Source organism: Symphalangus syndactylus, chromosome 12 (assembly GCF_028878055.3).
Source record: "Symphalangus syndactylus isolate Jambi chromosome 12, NHGRI_mSymSyn1-v2.1_pri, whole genome shotgun sequence".
NCBI classification, from domain to species: domain Eukaryota; kingdom Metazoa; phylum Chordata; class Mammalia; order Primates; family Hylobatidae; genus Symphalangus; species Symphalangus syndactylus.
This window is the reverse complement of record NC_072441.2, coordinates 78,489,338-78,503,982: the sequence shown is the minus strand read 5'-3', so window position 1 is coordinate 78,503,982 and position 14,645 is coordinate 78,489,338. Positions and strand designations below refer to the sequence as shown.

The window sequence follows — 14,645 nt, the reverse complement described above, 5'->3', positions numbered from 1 at the left end:
AAGGTAGGAGGTACTTACCTATCATCCTGTAACTGGGTAAACACCAAACCACCCCTCCTCTGAAACCAATGCAGGGATTAAAGGATTAGTGCAACCCCTACTCATTAAACTACCATGCAAATTATCTTCTAGCTTCCCAGAACAAGGAGTGAAAAGTTTTTCTCCCTATCATCACAGCATAAGCAGATTGGAACTTTATTCAGCCACCTATCGCATTTATGAGGCCTCTCAACTGGCTAGCTGCTAAAACCCATCATTGTTCACTGCTCTAGGGGAGCATGGGCAATAGGACTGAAGATTAAAACAAGTGGGGGATAATTTTTAGAGACAAAGAAAATTTCATATCTCAGCCACCTCTTAGTATTTTGGAGGGAGCTCAGAAGCAACTTTAGCCCCAGGAGAATAATGCCAAGTAACAGGCCTGATTCTGTTATCACAAACATGCCTTACCACTGTGGTAGATGACACTATGTCATGGCTCAATATCATTAAAATGTACTAAAGACCAAATTCAGATTTATTTTAACTATTTATTTTTGAGACGGAGTCTCGCTCTGTCACCCAGGCTGGAGTGCAGTGGCGCCATCTCGGCTCACTGCAAGGTCTGCCTCCCGGGTTCACACCATTCTCCTGCCTTAGCCTCCCGGGCGCGGTGGCTCACGCCTGTAATTCCAGCACTTTGGGAGGCCGAGGCGGGTGGATCACGAGGTCAGGAGATCAAGACCATACTGGTTAACACGGTAAAACCCTGTCTCTACTAAAAATATAAAAAAAAAATTAGCCGGGCGCGGTGGCGGGCGCCTGTAGTCCCGGCTACTCGGGAGGTTGAGGCAGGAGAATGACTTGAACCCAGAAGGCGGAGCTTGCAGTGAGCCGAGATCGCGCCGCTGCACTCCAGCCTGGGCAATAGAGCGAGACTCCGTCTCAAAACAAAAAAAGGAAGAGACGGGGTTTTACTGTGTTAGCCGGGATGGTCTCACACTCCTGACATCGTGATCCGCCCGCCTTGGCCTCCCAAAGTGCTGGGACTACAGGAGTGAGCCACCGCTCCCGGCCTCAAATTCAGATTTAAAGGTGACTCAGAAGTGTCATATCTTATTTGTTAAGACTAGGTTGTATAAAGGGAACAAAGTTGAAGACAGCCTGTATACATATTTTCTCCAAAATGAGGGCAAGGAGCAGATCTATTTCTTTTTCTTTTTTTTGAGACGCTCCGTTGCCCAGGCTGGAGTGCAGTGGCGCGATCTCGGCTCATTGCAAGCTCTGCCTTCCGGGTTCACGCTATTCTACTGCCTCAGACTCCCAAGTAGCTGGGACTACAGGCGCCCGCCACCATGCCCGGCTAACTTTTTTTTTTTTTTTTTTTGAGACGGAGTCTCGCTCTGTCGCCCGGGGTGGAGTGCAGTGGCGCAATCTCGGCTCACTGCAAGCTCCGCCTGCCGGGTTCACGCCATTCTCCTGCCTCAGCCTCTCCGAGTAGCTGGGACTACAGGCGCCCGCCACCACGCCCGGCTAATTTTTTGTATTTTTTAGTAGAGACGGGGTTTCACCGTGGTCTCGATCTCCTGACCTTGTGATCCACCCGCCTCGGCCTCCCAAAGTGCTGGGATTACAAGCGTGAGCCACCGCGCCCGGCCCCGGCTAACTTTTTTGTATTTTTAGTAGAGACAGGGTTTCACCATGTTAGCCAGGATGGTCTCGATCTCCTGACCTCGTGATCCGCCCGCCTCAGCCTCCCAAAGTGCTGGGATTACAGGCGTGAGCCACTGCGCTTGGCCAGCACCAACTTTTTTGAGACTGAGTCTTGCTCTGTCGCCCAGGCTGGAGTGCAGTGGCGCGATCTTGGCTCACTGCAACCTCCGCCTCCCGCGTTCAACTGATTCTCCTGCCTCAGCCTCCCAGGTAGCTGGGATTACAGGCGCCTGCCACCACGCCCAGCTAATTTTTTTGTATTTTTAGTAGAGACAGGGTTTCACTATGTTGGCTAGACTGGTCTCAAACTCTTGACCTCGTGATCCGCCCTCATCGGCCTCCCAAAGTGCTGGGATTACAGGCGTGAGCCATGGCACCCAGCCTGGCACCAACTCTTAATAATAGCAACACGGCTGTCAGCCAACCAATGGTGGAGGAAACAGCAGGAGAAAAAGCAGAGCAGCTGGTCTTCCCACAAGTGGTCAGTTTCCCCAGCTGTCAAGAGTAAAATAATCAGGAGTGCCTGCTGGGTAGAGGCAGTGATGGTGGGTACCTCCACATGAAGTCTTTTTGAGTACTGCAAAGGGCAGTGGTTCCAACTCTAGCAGGCATCAGAATCACCTGCAAGGCTTGTGAAACTAGGCTGCTGGGCTCCAACCTCAATTTCCAATATCAAAGATCTAAAATAGGGTCCCATAATTTGCATTTCAAGCAATCCCTCTGGTGAAATTGATGCTGCTGATCTGACACTTTGAGAAGCACTGCTTGTTGGGTATTTCTGGCTCTGTGCCATTCTCTCTCTACACTCCATTCCCTCTTTCCTACTGAGTCCCATCCATCTATTGCTTTATTTCTTCTCCATCATCCCTCTGTTAGGAAAACTAAAGGACAGAAAACGGGAATGAACATTAGGGTAGATTTAAGAATTTCTTTGGGCAAGGATTCCAGCACTCTAGTCTGGTTGATAGGTGTTTTCAGAAGCAGAATTTATTCCAAATACATACATGCATCTTCTCCTACCTAACACGGAACAGTTTAATAAAAAGTAATAGATGCTTTCTCAATAAGATTTTGCTTGGGGATTCAAAAAATTGGGTAGGAAATGGTAGACATACTTCACTACATTAAAAAAATTTCCCAGCCGGGTGCGGTGGCTCACACCTGTAATCCCAGCACTTTGGGAGGCCGAGGCAGGCGGATCACGAGGTCAGGAGATCGATACCATCCTGGCTAACACAGAGAAACCCCATCTCTACTAAAAACACAAAAATTAGCCGGGCGTGGCGGCGTGTGCCTGTAGTCCCAGCTGCTGGGAAGGCTGAGGCAGGAGAATGGCGTGAACCCAGGAGGCAGAGCTTGCAGTAAGCCGAGATTGCGCCACTGCCCTTCAGCCTGGGCAACAGAGCAAGACTCCATTTCAAAAAAGAAAAAAAAAATTTCTGGCCAGATATGGTGGCTCATGCCCGTAATCCCAGCACTTTGGGAGGCTGAGGTGGGCGGATCACCTGAGGTCAGGAGTTCGAGACCAGCCTGGACAACATAGTGAAACCCCGTCTCTACTAAAAATACAAAAATTAGCTGGGCGTGGTGGCAGGTGCAGGTGCCTGTAGTCCCAGCTTCTGGGGAGGTTGAGGCAGGAGAATCACTTGAACCCTGGAGGCGGAGGTTGCAGTGAGCCGAGACTGTACCATTGCACTCCAGCCTGGGGGACAAGAGCGAGACTTCTTCTTAAAAAAAAGAAAAAAAAAATCCTTACTTCTCCTGGACTTTCAAAAAAGTTTTCATTGTAGTAAAACATAAAATTTACCATCTTAACCATTTAAGGGTATAGTTCAGTGGCATTAAGTACATTCACCTTTTTGAGCAACCACCATCACCATTCATCATCCATCTTCTGTTTTTGTTTTGTTTTGTTTGAGATGGAATCTCACTCTGTCACCCAGGTTGGAGTGCAGTGGCATGATCTTGGCTCACTGCAACCTCTGCCTCCCCAGTTCAAGCAATTCTCCTGCCTCAGCCACCCAAGTATCTGGGACTACAGGCGTGCAACACCACGCCCGGCCAATTTTTTTTTGGATTTTTAGTAGAGACGGGGTTTCACCACATTGGCCAAGCTGGTCTCAAACTCCTGGCCTCAAGTGATCCGCCCACCTCAGCCTCCCAAAGTGTTGAGATAATAGGCGTGAGCCACCATGCTGGGCCATCATCTCCTGAACTTTTTCATCTCCCCAAACTGAAACTCTGTACCCATTAAACGATAACTCCTCATTGCCCCCTCCTCCAGTCCCTGGCAAATACCATTCTACTCCTAGAGTACTTTCAGACTCAGTTTCTTCTTTCACTTAATAAAAGACAGGGTCCACTGCTGACTAATGGGATTGTTTCTATATTTGGAGGCCTTCTTGCAGACATGTGATTTGAGTTTATTGCAGAGAACGGTAATAGGAAACGGGATTGTACAAACAAAAGAGATGGAGACAAAACTGGATGAGGGTTTCGCACTGGGGGTCCCATCCACAGGCCTCAGCAGCCCTGCCACGGATCTGCCCGATTCTTTCTCATCAAGAAGTTGATCTTGCGAGCCATTTCCATGTTGTAGATCCGCCGGCACCTTTCATAGCTTTCCCTCTGTCGCCGGCGGCATGGCTTCTCATAATACCGCCGACGCTTAATGTCCTCAATGAGCCCATCCATAGTGAGGATTCTGTATAAAGGCAAGCAATGAGGTTAGACATTTGGGATCATTATTTTTTTCCAGTTTCATAAATAGTCAAAAGTCGATTGGCCAAACAATTGGTATTTATAAAAATTACAGTGGGAAATGGTAGCAATAGAACATTAACTGCCTACTTACAGAGGCCTCAATAAGAATCTGTGGGCCGGGTGCAGTGGCTCATGCCTGTAATCCCACCACTTTGGGAGGCCAAGGTGAGCAGATTGAGCCTAGGAGTTTGAGACCAGCCTAGGCAACATGGCAAAACCCTGTTTCTACAAAAAATAATTAGCTAGGTTCCGTGGCGTGTGTTTGTAGCGCTAGCGACTGACGAGGCTGAGGTGGGAGCATCACTTGAGCCCAGGGGAGACTGAGGCTGCAGTGTGCTGTGTTTGCACCAGTGTATTCCAGCCTGGGTGACAGAGTAAGACCCTGTCTCAAAAAAGAAAAAAAAAAAAAAAAATCAGGCCGGGCGCGGTGGCTCAAGCCTGTAATCCCAGCACTTTGGGAGGCCGAGGCGGGCGGATCGCGAGGTCAGGAGATCGAGACCATCCAGGCTAACACGGTGAAACCCCGTCTCTACTAAAAATACAAAAAAAAATTAGCCGGGCGTGTTGGTGGGTGCCTGTAGTCCCAGCTACTCGGGAGGCTGAGGCAGGAGAATGGCGTGAACCCGGGAGGTGGAGCTTGCAGTGAGCCGAGATCGCGCCACTGCACTCCACCCTGGGGGACAGAGCAAGACTCCGTCTCAAAAAAAAAAAAAAAAAAAAAAAAAAAAAAAAAAAAAAAAAAAAAAGAAAACATTTCAGGCCAAGCGCGGTGGCTCACGCCTATAATCCCAGCACTTTGGGAGGCCGAGACAGGCAGATCATGAGGTCAGGAGATTGAGAACATCCTGGCTAACACGGTGAAACCCCGTCTCTACTAAAAATACAAAAAATTAGCCAGACGTGTTGGCGGGCGCCTGTAGTCCCAGCTACTCGGGAGGCTGAGGCAGGAGAATGGCATGAACCCGGGAGGCGGAGCTTGCAGTGAGCCGAGATCGCGCCACTGCACTCCCGCCTGGGAGACAGAGCAAGACTCCGTCTCAAAAAAAAAAAAAAAAAAAAAAAAAAGAAAAAAAATTGTTTAGCATGGGCAACATGGCAAAACTGCGTCTCTGCAAATAATACAAACATTAGCCAGGCATGGTGGGTACACGCCTGTAGTCCCCTCTACTCAGGAGGCTGAGGTGGGAGGATCAATCGAACCTGGGAGTTCGAGGCTGCAGTGAGCTGAGATCCTACCACTGCATTCCAGCCTGGACAACAGAGTGAGACCTTGACTCAAGAAAAAAAAAAAAAAAAAAAAAAAAAAAAAAAGGCTGGGCACAGTGACTCATGCCTGTAATCCCAGCACTTTGGGAGGCCGGCAGGTGGATCACCTGAGGTCAGGAGTTCGAGACCAGCCTGACCAATATGGTGAAACCCCGTCTCTACTAAAAATACAAAAATTAGCTGGGCATGATGGTGGGCGCCTATAGTCCCTCCCAGCTACTCAGGAGGCTGAGGCAGGAGAAGTGCTTGAACCCAGGAGGCGGAGGTTGCAGTGAGCTGAGATTGCACCATTGCACTCCAGCCTGGGCAACAGAGTGAGACTGTCTCAAAAAAAAAAAAAAGAAAAAAAAAAAAAAAAAAAAACTGGGGAAATAAAAAAGCAATTAATTACATGGCCCTTGCACTTTGAGAGTTTATAGTCAAAGTTATGTTCTCAAACCTATTCTACCACAACACACCTGAGGGATATGATATAGTACCTTAAGAATATGTCTCTCTACAGCAATGATTCTCAACTAATGGGGCATTTCAGAGACCTCAATTGGGGAGAGCCATTTTCAATAAGAACAGAATCACTAGGGGTGATTCTTAAGGTGATTCTCTTACTTAAAGTTCCATCCTGTCAGGCGTGGTGGCTCACACCTCTAATTCCAGCACTGTGGGAGGCCGAGGTGGGCAGATCACCTGAGGTCAAGAGTTTGAGACCAGCCTGACCAACATGGAGAAACCCCATCTCTACTAAAAATACAAAATTAGCCGGGCATGGTGGTGTATGCCTGTAATCCCAGCTACTCGGGAGGCTGAGGCAGGAGAATTGCTTGAACCCTGGGGGCGGAGGTTGCGGAGAGCCAAGGTCGCGCCACTGCACTCCAGCCTGGGCAACAAGAGCGAAACTCCATCTCAAAAAGATCACTTGAGGTCAGGAGTTCAAGACCAGCCTGGCCAACATGGTGAAACCCTGCCTCTACTAAAAATACAAAAATTAGCCAGGCGTAATAGTGGGCGCCTGTACTCAGTAGGCTGAGGCAGGAGAATCCCTTGAACTCGGGGTAGAGGCTGTAGTGAGCCGAGATGGTGCCACTGCACTCCAGCCTGGGCAACAGACTCTGTCTCAAGGAAAAACAAAACAAAAACAAACTCAGAGGAGGCATTAAACCTGAACTTGAGAACAAGAAAGTGGTTGTGAAGGGATTCTAAAGAACAACTCATCTGAAATGTGAATACGTAGGTTGCCCTATTTCCACTCTCTTTTCCTACACCAATTATTGTCCTAAAACATAAATCAGATCACGTCACTCTGGTGCTAAAAAATCTTTCCTAATGTACAGAATGGCCTAAGCCACTAAAGTTCCCAGAATCATCTGCACATCAGAACTGCCCTGGGATCTTTTAAACATTCCAAACCCTGGGCCACACCCCAGTCCATTTAAATCACAAAGGAGAGGGAAAGGGACATGAGCAGGTTTTGAAGTTTCCAAGATGATTCCAATGTACAGACAGATTTTGGAACTACTAGTCTAAGCTCAAAGCCCAAACTGCACCCTATATGTATATCTTTATCTTTAATAATCTGCCCTACTGATCACTTGAGGTCAGGAGTTTGAGACAAGCCTGGCCAACATGGTGAAACCCCGTCTCTACTAAAAATACAAAAATTAGCTGGGCATGGATGGTGGTACCCACCTGTAATCCCAGCTACTCGGGAGGTGGAGGCAGGAGAACAGCTTGAACCTGGGAGGTGGAGGTTGCAGTGAGCCGAGATCAAGGCACTGCACTCCAGCTTGGCAAAAGATGGAGACTCCGTCTCAAAAAACAAAAACAAAACACCTGCCCTATAACGCCTATGCTCTAGTCACACTTAAGTATATGCAGTTCTCCAAGCATCCTACGTACTTGTTTTTTCTTTGCTCATGATGTTCCCTTTACTTGGAATATCATTCTTTTCTTTTTCTTCCTGATGAAATCCTACTTGTTCCTCAAAGGCCCAAATCAATTGTTATCACATCTGTAAACTAGTTCAGGTGAAATCAAACTTTGGCATGCAGTAGTCATCTAGAAAGCTTGTTAAAACAGGGATTGCTGGCTGGCCATGGTGGCTCACACCTGTAATCCCAGGACTTTGGGAGGCCGAGCTGGGAGGATCGCTTGAGCCCAGGAGTTTGACACTAGCCTGAGCAACATAGTGAGACCCCCATCTCTACAAAAAATAAAAAATTAGCCAGACACAGTGGCACACACACCTGCACTCCCAGCTACTTGGGAGGCTGACGTGGGAGAATGGGAGAATTGCTTTATCCCGGGAGGTTGAGACTGCAGTGAGCCATGATTGTGGCACTGCACTCCAGCCTGGGCAAGCAAGACCCTATTTCTTTCTTTTGAGACGGAGTTTCGCACTTGTTGCCCAGGCTGGAGTGCAATGGCGCAATCTTGGCTCACTGCAACCTCTGCCTCCTGGGTTCAAGCGATTCTCCTGCCTCAGCTTCCCAAGTAGCTGGAATTACAAGCACCAGCTAATTTTTGTTATTTTTAGTAGACATGAGGTTTCGCCATGTTGGCCAGGCTGGTCTCAAACTCCTGACCTCAGGTGATCCACCCGCCTTAGCCTCCCAAAATGCTGGGATTACAGGTGCGAGCCACCGCAACCGGCCTTTTTTTTTTTTTTTTTTTTTTTGAGACAGAGTCTCGCTCTGTTGCCCAGGCTGGAGTTGCACTGGCACGATCTCGGCTCACTGCAACCTCTGCCTCCCAGGTTCAAGCGATTCTCTTGCCTCAGGCTCCCGAGTAGCTGGGACTACAGACACGCACCACCACATCCAGCTAATTTTTGTATTTTTAGTAGAGACGGAGTTTCACCATATTGGTCAGGCTGGTCTTGAACTTCTGACCTCATGATCTGCCTGCCTTGGCCTCCCAAAGTGCTGGGATTACAGACATGAGCCACTGTGCTCAGCTGTGAAACCCTATTTCAAAGAACACCACAGACTGCTGTGCCACAGTTTCTGATTCTGTAGGCCTAGAGTAGGGGCCAAGAATCTGCATTTCTAACAATTCCCAGCTGATATTGCTGCTGATGGTCCAGAGACAACCAACACCATGGCACACTTAGTGTCTCTCTCTTTTTTTTTTTTTTTTTGAGGCGGGGCCTCACTCTGTTGCTCAGGCTGGAGTGTAGTGTCGCCATCTTGGCTCACTGCAGCCTCCACCTCTCAGGTTCAAGCAATTCTCCCGCCTCAGCCTCCTGCGTAGCTGGGATTACAGGGGCATACCAGCACACCCGGATAATTTTTGTATTTTTAGTAGAGACAGGGTTTCACCATGTTGGCCAGGCTGGTCTCAAACTCCTGACCTCAGGTGATCCACCTGCCTCAGCCTCCCAAAGTGCTGGGATTACAGGCGTGAGCCACCATGCCCAGCTGATGTCTCTTTTATAGCACTGATCAAACAGTATTACATTGAACCACTCATTGGGTTGTGTCTTTTCTAAGGTTAGAGATCAAATCTGTATTCACTTTTGCACCTAACAAAATACTTGGTGAAGAACAACTAGGAAATGTATGCCAAAAATGAGTCCTCTAGATGACTAATAAATGTCCATAGCACAAGGCATTAAGTGACCTTACAATATGTACAGTTATTGGGGATATTAGCTCAGAAAGCCTCAATAGTATGACCTTTACTACGATGGCATATTAGAGTTTAGATAGCATTTTTACATCCATCATCCTAACTACACTCCTATAAAATTTTTTAGGCAAATAATGTCCTCTTTTTATAGATTAGGAAACTGAAGTTCAGAGAGGCTGACCCGCCCAAGATCACAAAATGGAACTATAAGCAGAATTCAGGTCTTTAGTAAAGTGCTCTACAACAGTATTCTGCTTCTCAAACAAAAACCACCAATTTCAGAAGACAAACTGTTGCAGTATCCATGGGTAAAAGAGGGAGTGAAGAGCTGGGCTAGACTCTTCAATCAGAGTAAAGAGGAAATGGAAGCCGATATGGGACAGTTGGAGAAAAGAATGATCTAAACATGTAAACACTTATTTCTGCTGAGACTTGCGTTTAATACTGTTTAATGAAGGTTGCTTTTTGGACTAAAAAGTAATATATTGGAGAAAATATAGAAAAAAGCCCCTGAAAGAAAAAGATTGGATATATAACATAAAAAGTACAAGGAGACTGGATTTGAGAGAATATAAAAAGGACAGAGACCCTGAATAAATATGACCTAGGAAGAGGAACCTATTGGAATGACAAAGACAGTTTAAAAGTAGGATGAAACAACACTGCAAGAGGAGGAAGGGGTTGAGTATGACTCAAGGAACCCTACTGGAGTTCCAAAAGGCTTCTAAAACCAAGGTGATCATCTTACCAAGGAAATGCCTGTACTGTCAGGCAAAAAGGCAAGACAAGGAAAAAGAACATAAGAACGGTGAAGGGAAAAGAAAGAATATAATGATGGGGGTTGGTAAATGGCATTCCCTGGATGTGCTACTTACTTCCAAAACACAGACCAAATAAATTCCAAGATGCCAGGTGAGGATTCCCTCCCTTACCCGGCACGTTCTAGTCATACTAAAAAAGGCACAGATTATCTTCAAATGCCCCAGAGTCCCTATAGTAGAGGTATCTACTCAACTTTACCTCTAACAGAAAAGGATGCAAGAAGAGCTTTGTAAAACGCAAGAATAGAGGGGGTGTTACTAATGATGCTTCCTTCTGCTTCCAAAAGTAGTTGAAAGGACTAGCACATCAAGAGCTTTAGAGTAAACAGATCAGCCTGGAGTTTGGATGCCTGGCAACCTAATACTGAAGGAGAAACCAGCTGCCAGTTTTAGTGAAATTCAAATGATTATGTAAAAGGAGCCAAGCTGCCTGGAGCGGGGGGAGTTGCGGGTGGCAGACTCACATGTCAGTGTAGCCAGTCTACGTCAGGACAGATGTGTATGCAGAAGGACTCAATGGACCCAGAAGGTAGCCCACTAGGAGTAAAAGAAGTCAACAGGGCATGCTTCCAGTGTACTTGCCTTTCTTTGCTTGGGGGCCAGCCAATCATGGAGGGCTTCCTAGCACCCCCCACTCTCCACCTCCTCATCCCCGGGCACCAATGAGGGCCCCTAGTTATACAACAGACATTTTGTGGTGGCCTCACTGGGCAGACACATAGGCTGTTTCCTTTGTAAGACTCTCTCTGTACTCCAAACATGGTAAAGCTTTAATCACCTCCCTCTAGACTCATTTGCTCTCCTACCTACTGTTGTAATTAGACCACAGAACAAGCAATTATTTTTAAACTACCAGCTATGAGAAAGCTGAAAGAGATCAGGAGAGGCCTGGGGTGTGAGAAAGATATACAGAAAAAGTGGCCAGAGAGACAACATTTGGGAAAAGCAGAGAAAAAGAAGAAACAGAAAAGTGCATCAGTCAGAAAACGTGTTTAACAAGCAGCAGGAAAACAGAAGATTGGATCACTCCAAAATCAGTCTGCTCACATATGCAAGCTTAAAAGTCCTTACCTAGAAAATTATTCTAAGAGGCCGGGCACGGTGGCTCATACCTGTAATCTCAGCACTTTGGGAGGCTGGGCGGGCCAATCACAAGGTCAGGAGTTTGAGACCAGCCTGGCCAACATGGTGAAACACCGTCTCTCTACCACAAAAAATTAGCCGGACGTGGTGGCAGGTGCCTGTAATCCCAGCTACTCGGGAGGCTGAGGCAGGAGAATCACTTGAACCCGGGAGACAGGTTGCAGTGAGCCAAGACCACTCAGTCTGGGCAACAGAGTGAGACTCCGTCTCAAAAAAAAAAAAAAAAAAAAAAAAAAAAGAAAGAAGAAAATTATTCTAAGACTGAAATATTTGTTCATTTCCCCCCCCCCGACCCCCGAAGCTATAATACAATTTATGGGACTCTGGGTCTATGGGACTTGAATTTCTTTTTTTTTTTTTTGAGATGAAGTCTCACTCTCGTCCCCCAGGCTGGAGTGCGATGGCACGATCTCGGCTCACTGGAACCTCCACCTCCTGGGTTCAAGTGATTCTCCTGCCTCAGCCTCCTGAGTAGCTGGGATTACAGGCACCTGCCACCATGCCCGGCTAATTTTTTTTTCTTTTGAGACGGAGTCTCGCACTTTCGCCCAGGCCGGAGTGCAGTGGCGCTATCTCGGCTCACTGCAAGCTCCGCCTCCCGGGTTCACATCATTCTCCTGCCTCAGCCTCCCGAGTAGCTGGGACTATAGGCACCCTCCGCGGCATCCGGCTAATTTTTTGTATTTCTAGTAGAGATGGGGTTTCACTGTGTTACCCAGGATGGTCTCGATCTCCTGACGTCATGATCCGCCCGCCTCAGCCTCCCGAAGTGCTGGGATTACAGGCATGAGACATCGCGCCCGGCCAATTTTTGTATTTTTTTTTTAGTAGAGACAGGGTTTCATCATGTTGGCCAGGCTGGTCTTGAACTCCTGACCTCAGATGATCCACCAGCCTCGGCCTCCCAAAGTGCTGAGCTTACAGGGGTGAGCCACCGCGCCTGGCCGAATTTATTTTTCTAACCACTCCTCTTCTTTCTTAAAAAGAAAGAATATAATTCTTAAAAAGAATTGAATGTGGGTAGCAGAGGTTGCAGTGAGCTGAGATGGCACCATTGTACTCCAGCTTGGGCAGTAAGAGCGAAACTCTGTCTCAAAAAAAAAAAAAAAAGTTCATTTTGTACTTCCAAGATAGCAAAATAGGGCCAGAGAAAGGTCATTAGACATAATATTCTTCTCAGACATGCCACCAGAAGGTCTGAAATAGGAGAGTTGGAAATGAGGAGAAATAGAGAAAAATGAAACAGGATACCTTACAACCTAGTAGTTATCTTTACTCTCAGCATAGGTGACAATGTAGAGGGAATAGCTTCAGCCCAAGGATATAATTGTTACGCACATAGAATGAAGTGATGCAGCTGACCCCAGACCAGATTTTTTTTTTTTTTTTTTTTTGAGTCTTACTCTGTGGCCCAGACTGGAATGCAGTGGCATGATTCTGGCTCACTGGAACCTCCGCCTCCTGGGTTCAAGTGATTCTCCTGCCTCAGCCTCCTGAGTAGCTGGGATCACAGGCGCCTGACACCACATATGGCTAATTTTGTATTTTTAGTAGAGATGGGGTTTCGCTATGTTGGCCAGGCTGGTATTGAACTCCTGACCTCAGGTGATCCACCTGCCTCAGCCTCCCAAAGTGCTGGAATTACAGGCATGAGCCACCACACCTGACCCTAAGACCAGATCCTTTTAAAAGACATAGAAACCATTCTGAGCTTGCAACTGCTTCTCATTTACACAGCTTCTGACAGCATTTTTTTTTTTTTTTTTTTTGAGACAGAGTCTCGCTGTGTTGCCCAGGCTGGAGTGTAGTGGCGCGATCTCCGCTCACTGCAACCTCTGCCTCCCGGGCTCACTCCATTCTCCTGCCTCAGCCTCCCGAGTAGCTGGGACTACAGGCGCCCGCCACCACGCCCAGCTAATTTTTTGTATTTTTAGTAGAGACGGGGTTTCACCGTGTTAGCCAGGATGGTCTGAAACTCCTGACCTCATGTGATCCACCCGCCTCGGCCTCACAAAGTGCTGGGATTACAGGCGTGAGCCACCGCGCCCGGCCCAGAACTTCATTTTTAACATAATAAACTGAGGGGCTGAGACGTTTTAAGAGACTGTGCACCTGGGCTGGCACTATTTTGAGAACAATCAACGAAAGGGGAAGGAGAGAATAACCACCTCACTTCCCAGAGAGTCTAGGCATGATTCTGGTCCCTTAACAGGTACCTGTTTAGGGTCCTGTATGCGCTTTCCACGTTCCCTTCCTGTACCATCACAGTCCTGGCGATGAACTTCAGATGTTTTGCCATGACCTTGGATTTAAACCTTCACTCTGTAGAGCCTAAAGGATGATGGAGAAAGGGCGAGGAAAGCAGAAAAAGAAACGCAACATAATACAAACTACACCGCGCGGCTTATTTAGGATTTGGAAATTCAACATGCTCAGGGACGCGTGAGATGGAGCACGTGGAAGTCATCCTAGAAAGTAGACGCGAATCGTTATCTCTTATTATCACTGCCAATCCAAATCCTCGCATAGAGAAGAAAAGAGATGGCAGCAGGGCGTTACCACAAAGACGCGTCGCCGGGCATGAGGACAGGAGCGACAAGGAAGCGCCACAGGGTCCCAACCACCGCACATAGTTCCGAAAGGGGTTGAGTTGGGAGTGGGGAAGGACTCTTTGTTGGTCTTTGGAAAAGGGGGCGAAAGCCCGCAAACCTGCCCTCTCGCCAAGCCAGCCCTCCTTTCCCCAAACCCTGCACAACTCCTCACCTAGCGCGCTCAGTACCTAGCCGACCGGAAAGGTTCTCGCTACCGGAAGCGGAAACTACGGAATCGCCAGCGCCGCGCAAAGAAACAAGCTGAGGGAGACAACGTGCGTGGAAACCATAGCAACGTCCTTTCTGGCCTCTCCTGACTGCCTCTCTTCCCCGGGCCTGGACTCTACACCTGACAAAGCAAAATACTCATTGACTTAAATTCCCCCGAAACACGTTTCTCGCCCTCTCATGGAGTCGAAGTACTTCGGCCTCTGAGAAGGTCAGCCCAATTTCATATCCCTTAATCCTGTGAAATCCTTGATAAGTATTTGAGCCATTTCTTTTTCTCGATGGAAAACAAGAGAAGCAGGCTTCCTGAGGATGCTTCCTGTTTTCTCTTCGGAAAGGACAGACTCTTTGAGATCCGCTCTCCGGACGAAAAATAGATTGATTCATACATGTCATCTGCCTAAGTGCTAAGGAAAAGAAACATACTGTGAGTTTCCTATATCATCTTCCCCTAATTTAACTACATAAAGTGAAATCAATAAAGATATGGGAAACACCTGCAGGGTTTAGAATAAAA

At 47.5% G+C, this 14,645-nt stretch overlaps 1 protein-coding gene across 3 annotated transcripts; it reads right to left on the bottom strand.

Annotated features, from left to right (window-relative positions):
* Window positions 1-4,062: 4,062 nt before the first annotated feature.
* On the bottom strand, window positions 4,063-14,215 carry MRPS21 (mitochondrial ribosomal protein S21). Of its 3 annotated transcripts, none has more exons than XM_063626196.1 (3): window positions 14,073-14,215; window positions 13,526-13,640; window positions 4,063-4,396 (listed from the first exon to the last, which is right to left on the bottom strand). In XM_063626196.1, exons 2-3 carry the CDS (start codon window positions 13,606-13,608, stop codon window positions 4,216-4,218), a joined length of 264 nt encoding a protein of 87 aa, XP_063482266.1. In that variant the 5' UTR covers window positions 13,609-13,640; window positions 14,073-14,215; the 3' UTR covers window positions 4,063-4,215. The 3 variants fall into 3 exon arrangements, with proteins under 3 accessions (XP_063482266.1, XP_063482267.1, XP_063482268.1); XM_063626197.1 differs by having other exon boundaries at window positions 13,869-14,083; XM_063626198.1 differs by lacking the exon at window positions 14,073-14,215 and adding an exon at window positions 14,019-14,043.
* Window positions 14,216-14,645: the final 430 nt, after the last annotated feature.

What these genes read in the sequence shown, in the direction of transcription:
- MRPS21 (XM_063626196.1), bottom strand. Translation starts at nt 13,608, where the DNA reads ATGGCAAAACATCTGAAGTTCATCGCCAGGACTGTGATGGTACAGGAA. An exon ending in GCATACAGGACCCTAAACAG is followed by an intron (nt 4,397 to 13,525) that starts GTACCTGTTAAG and finishes GCCTTTATACAG; the next exon opens with AATCCTCACTATGGATGGGC.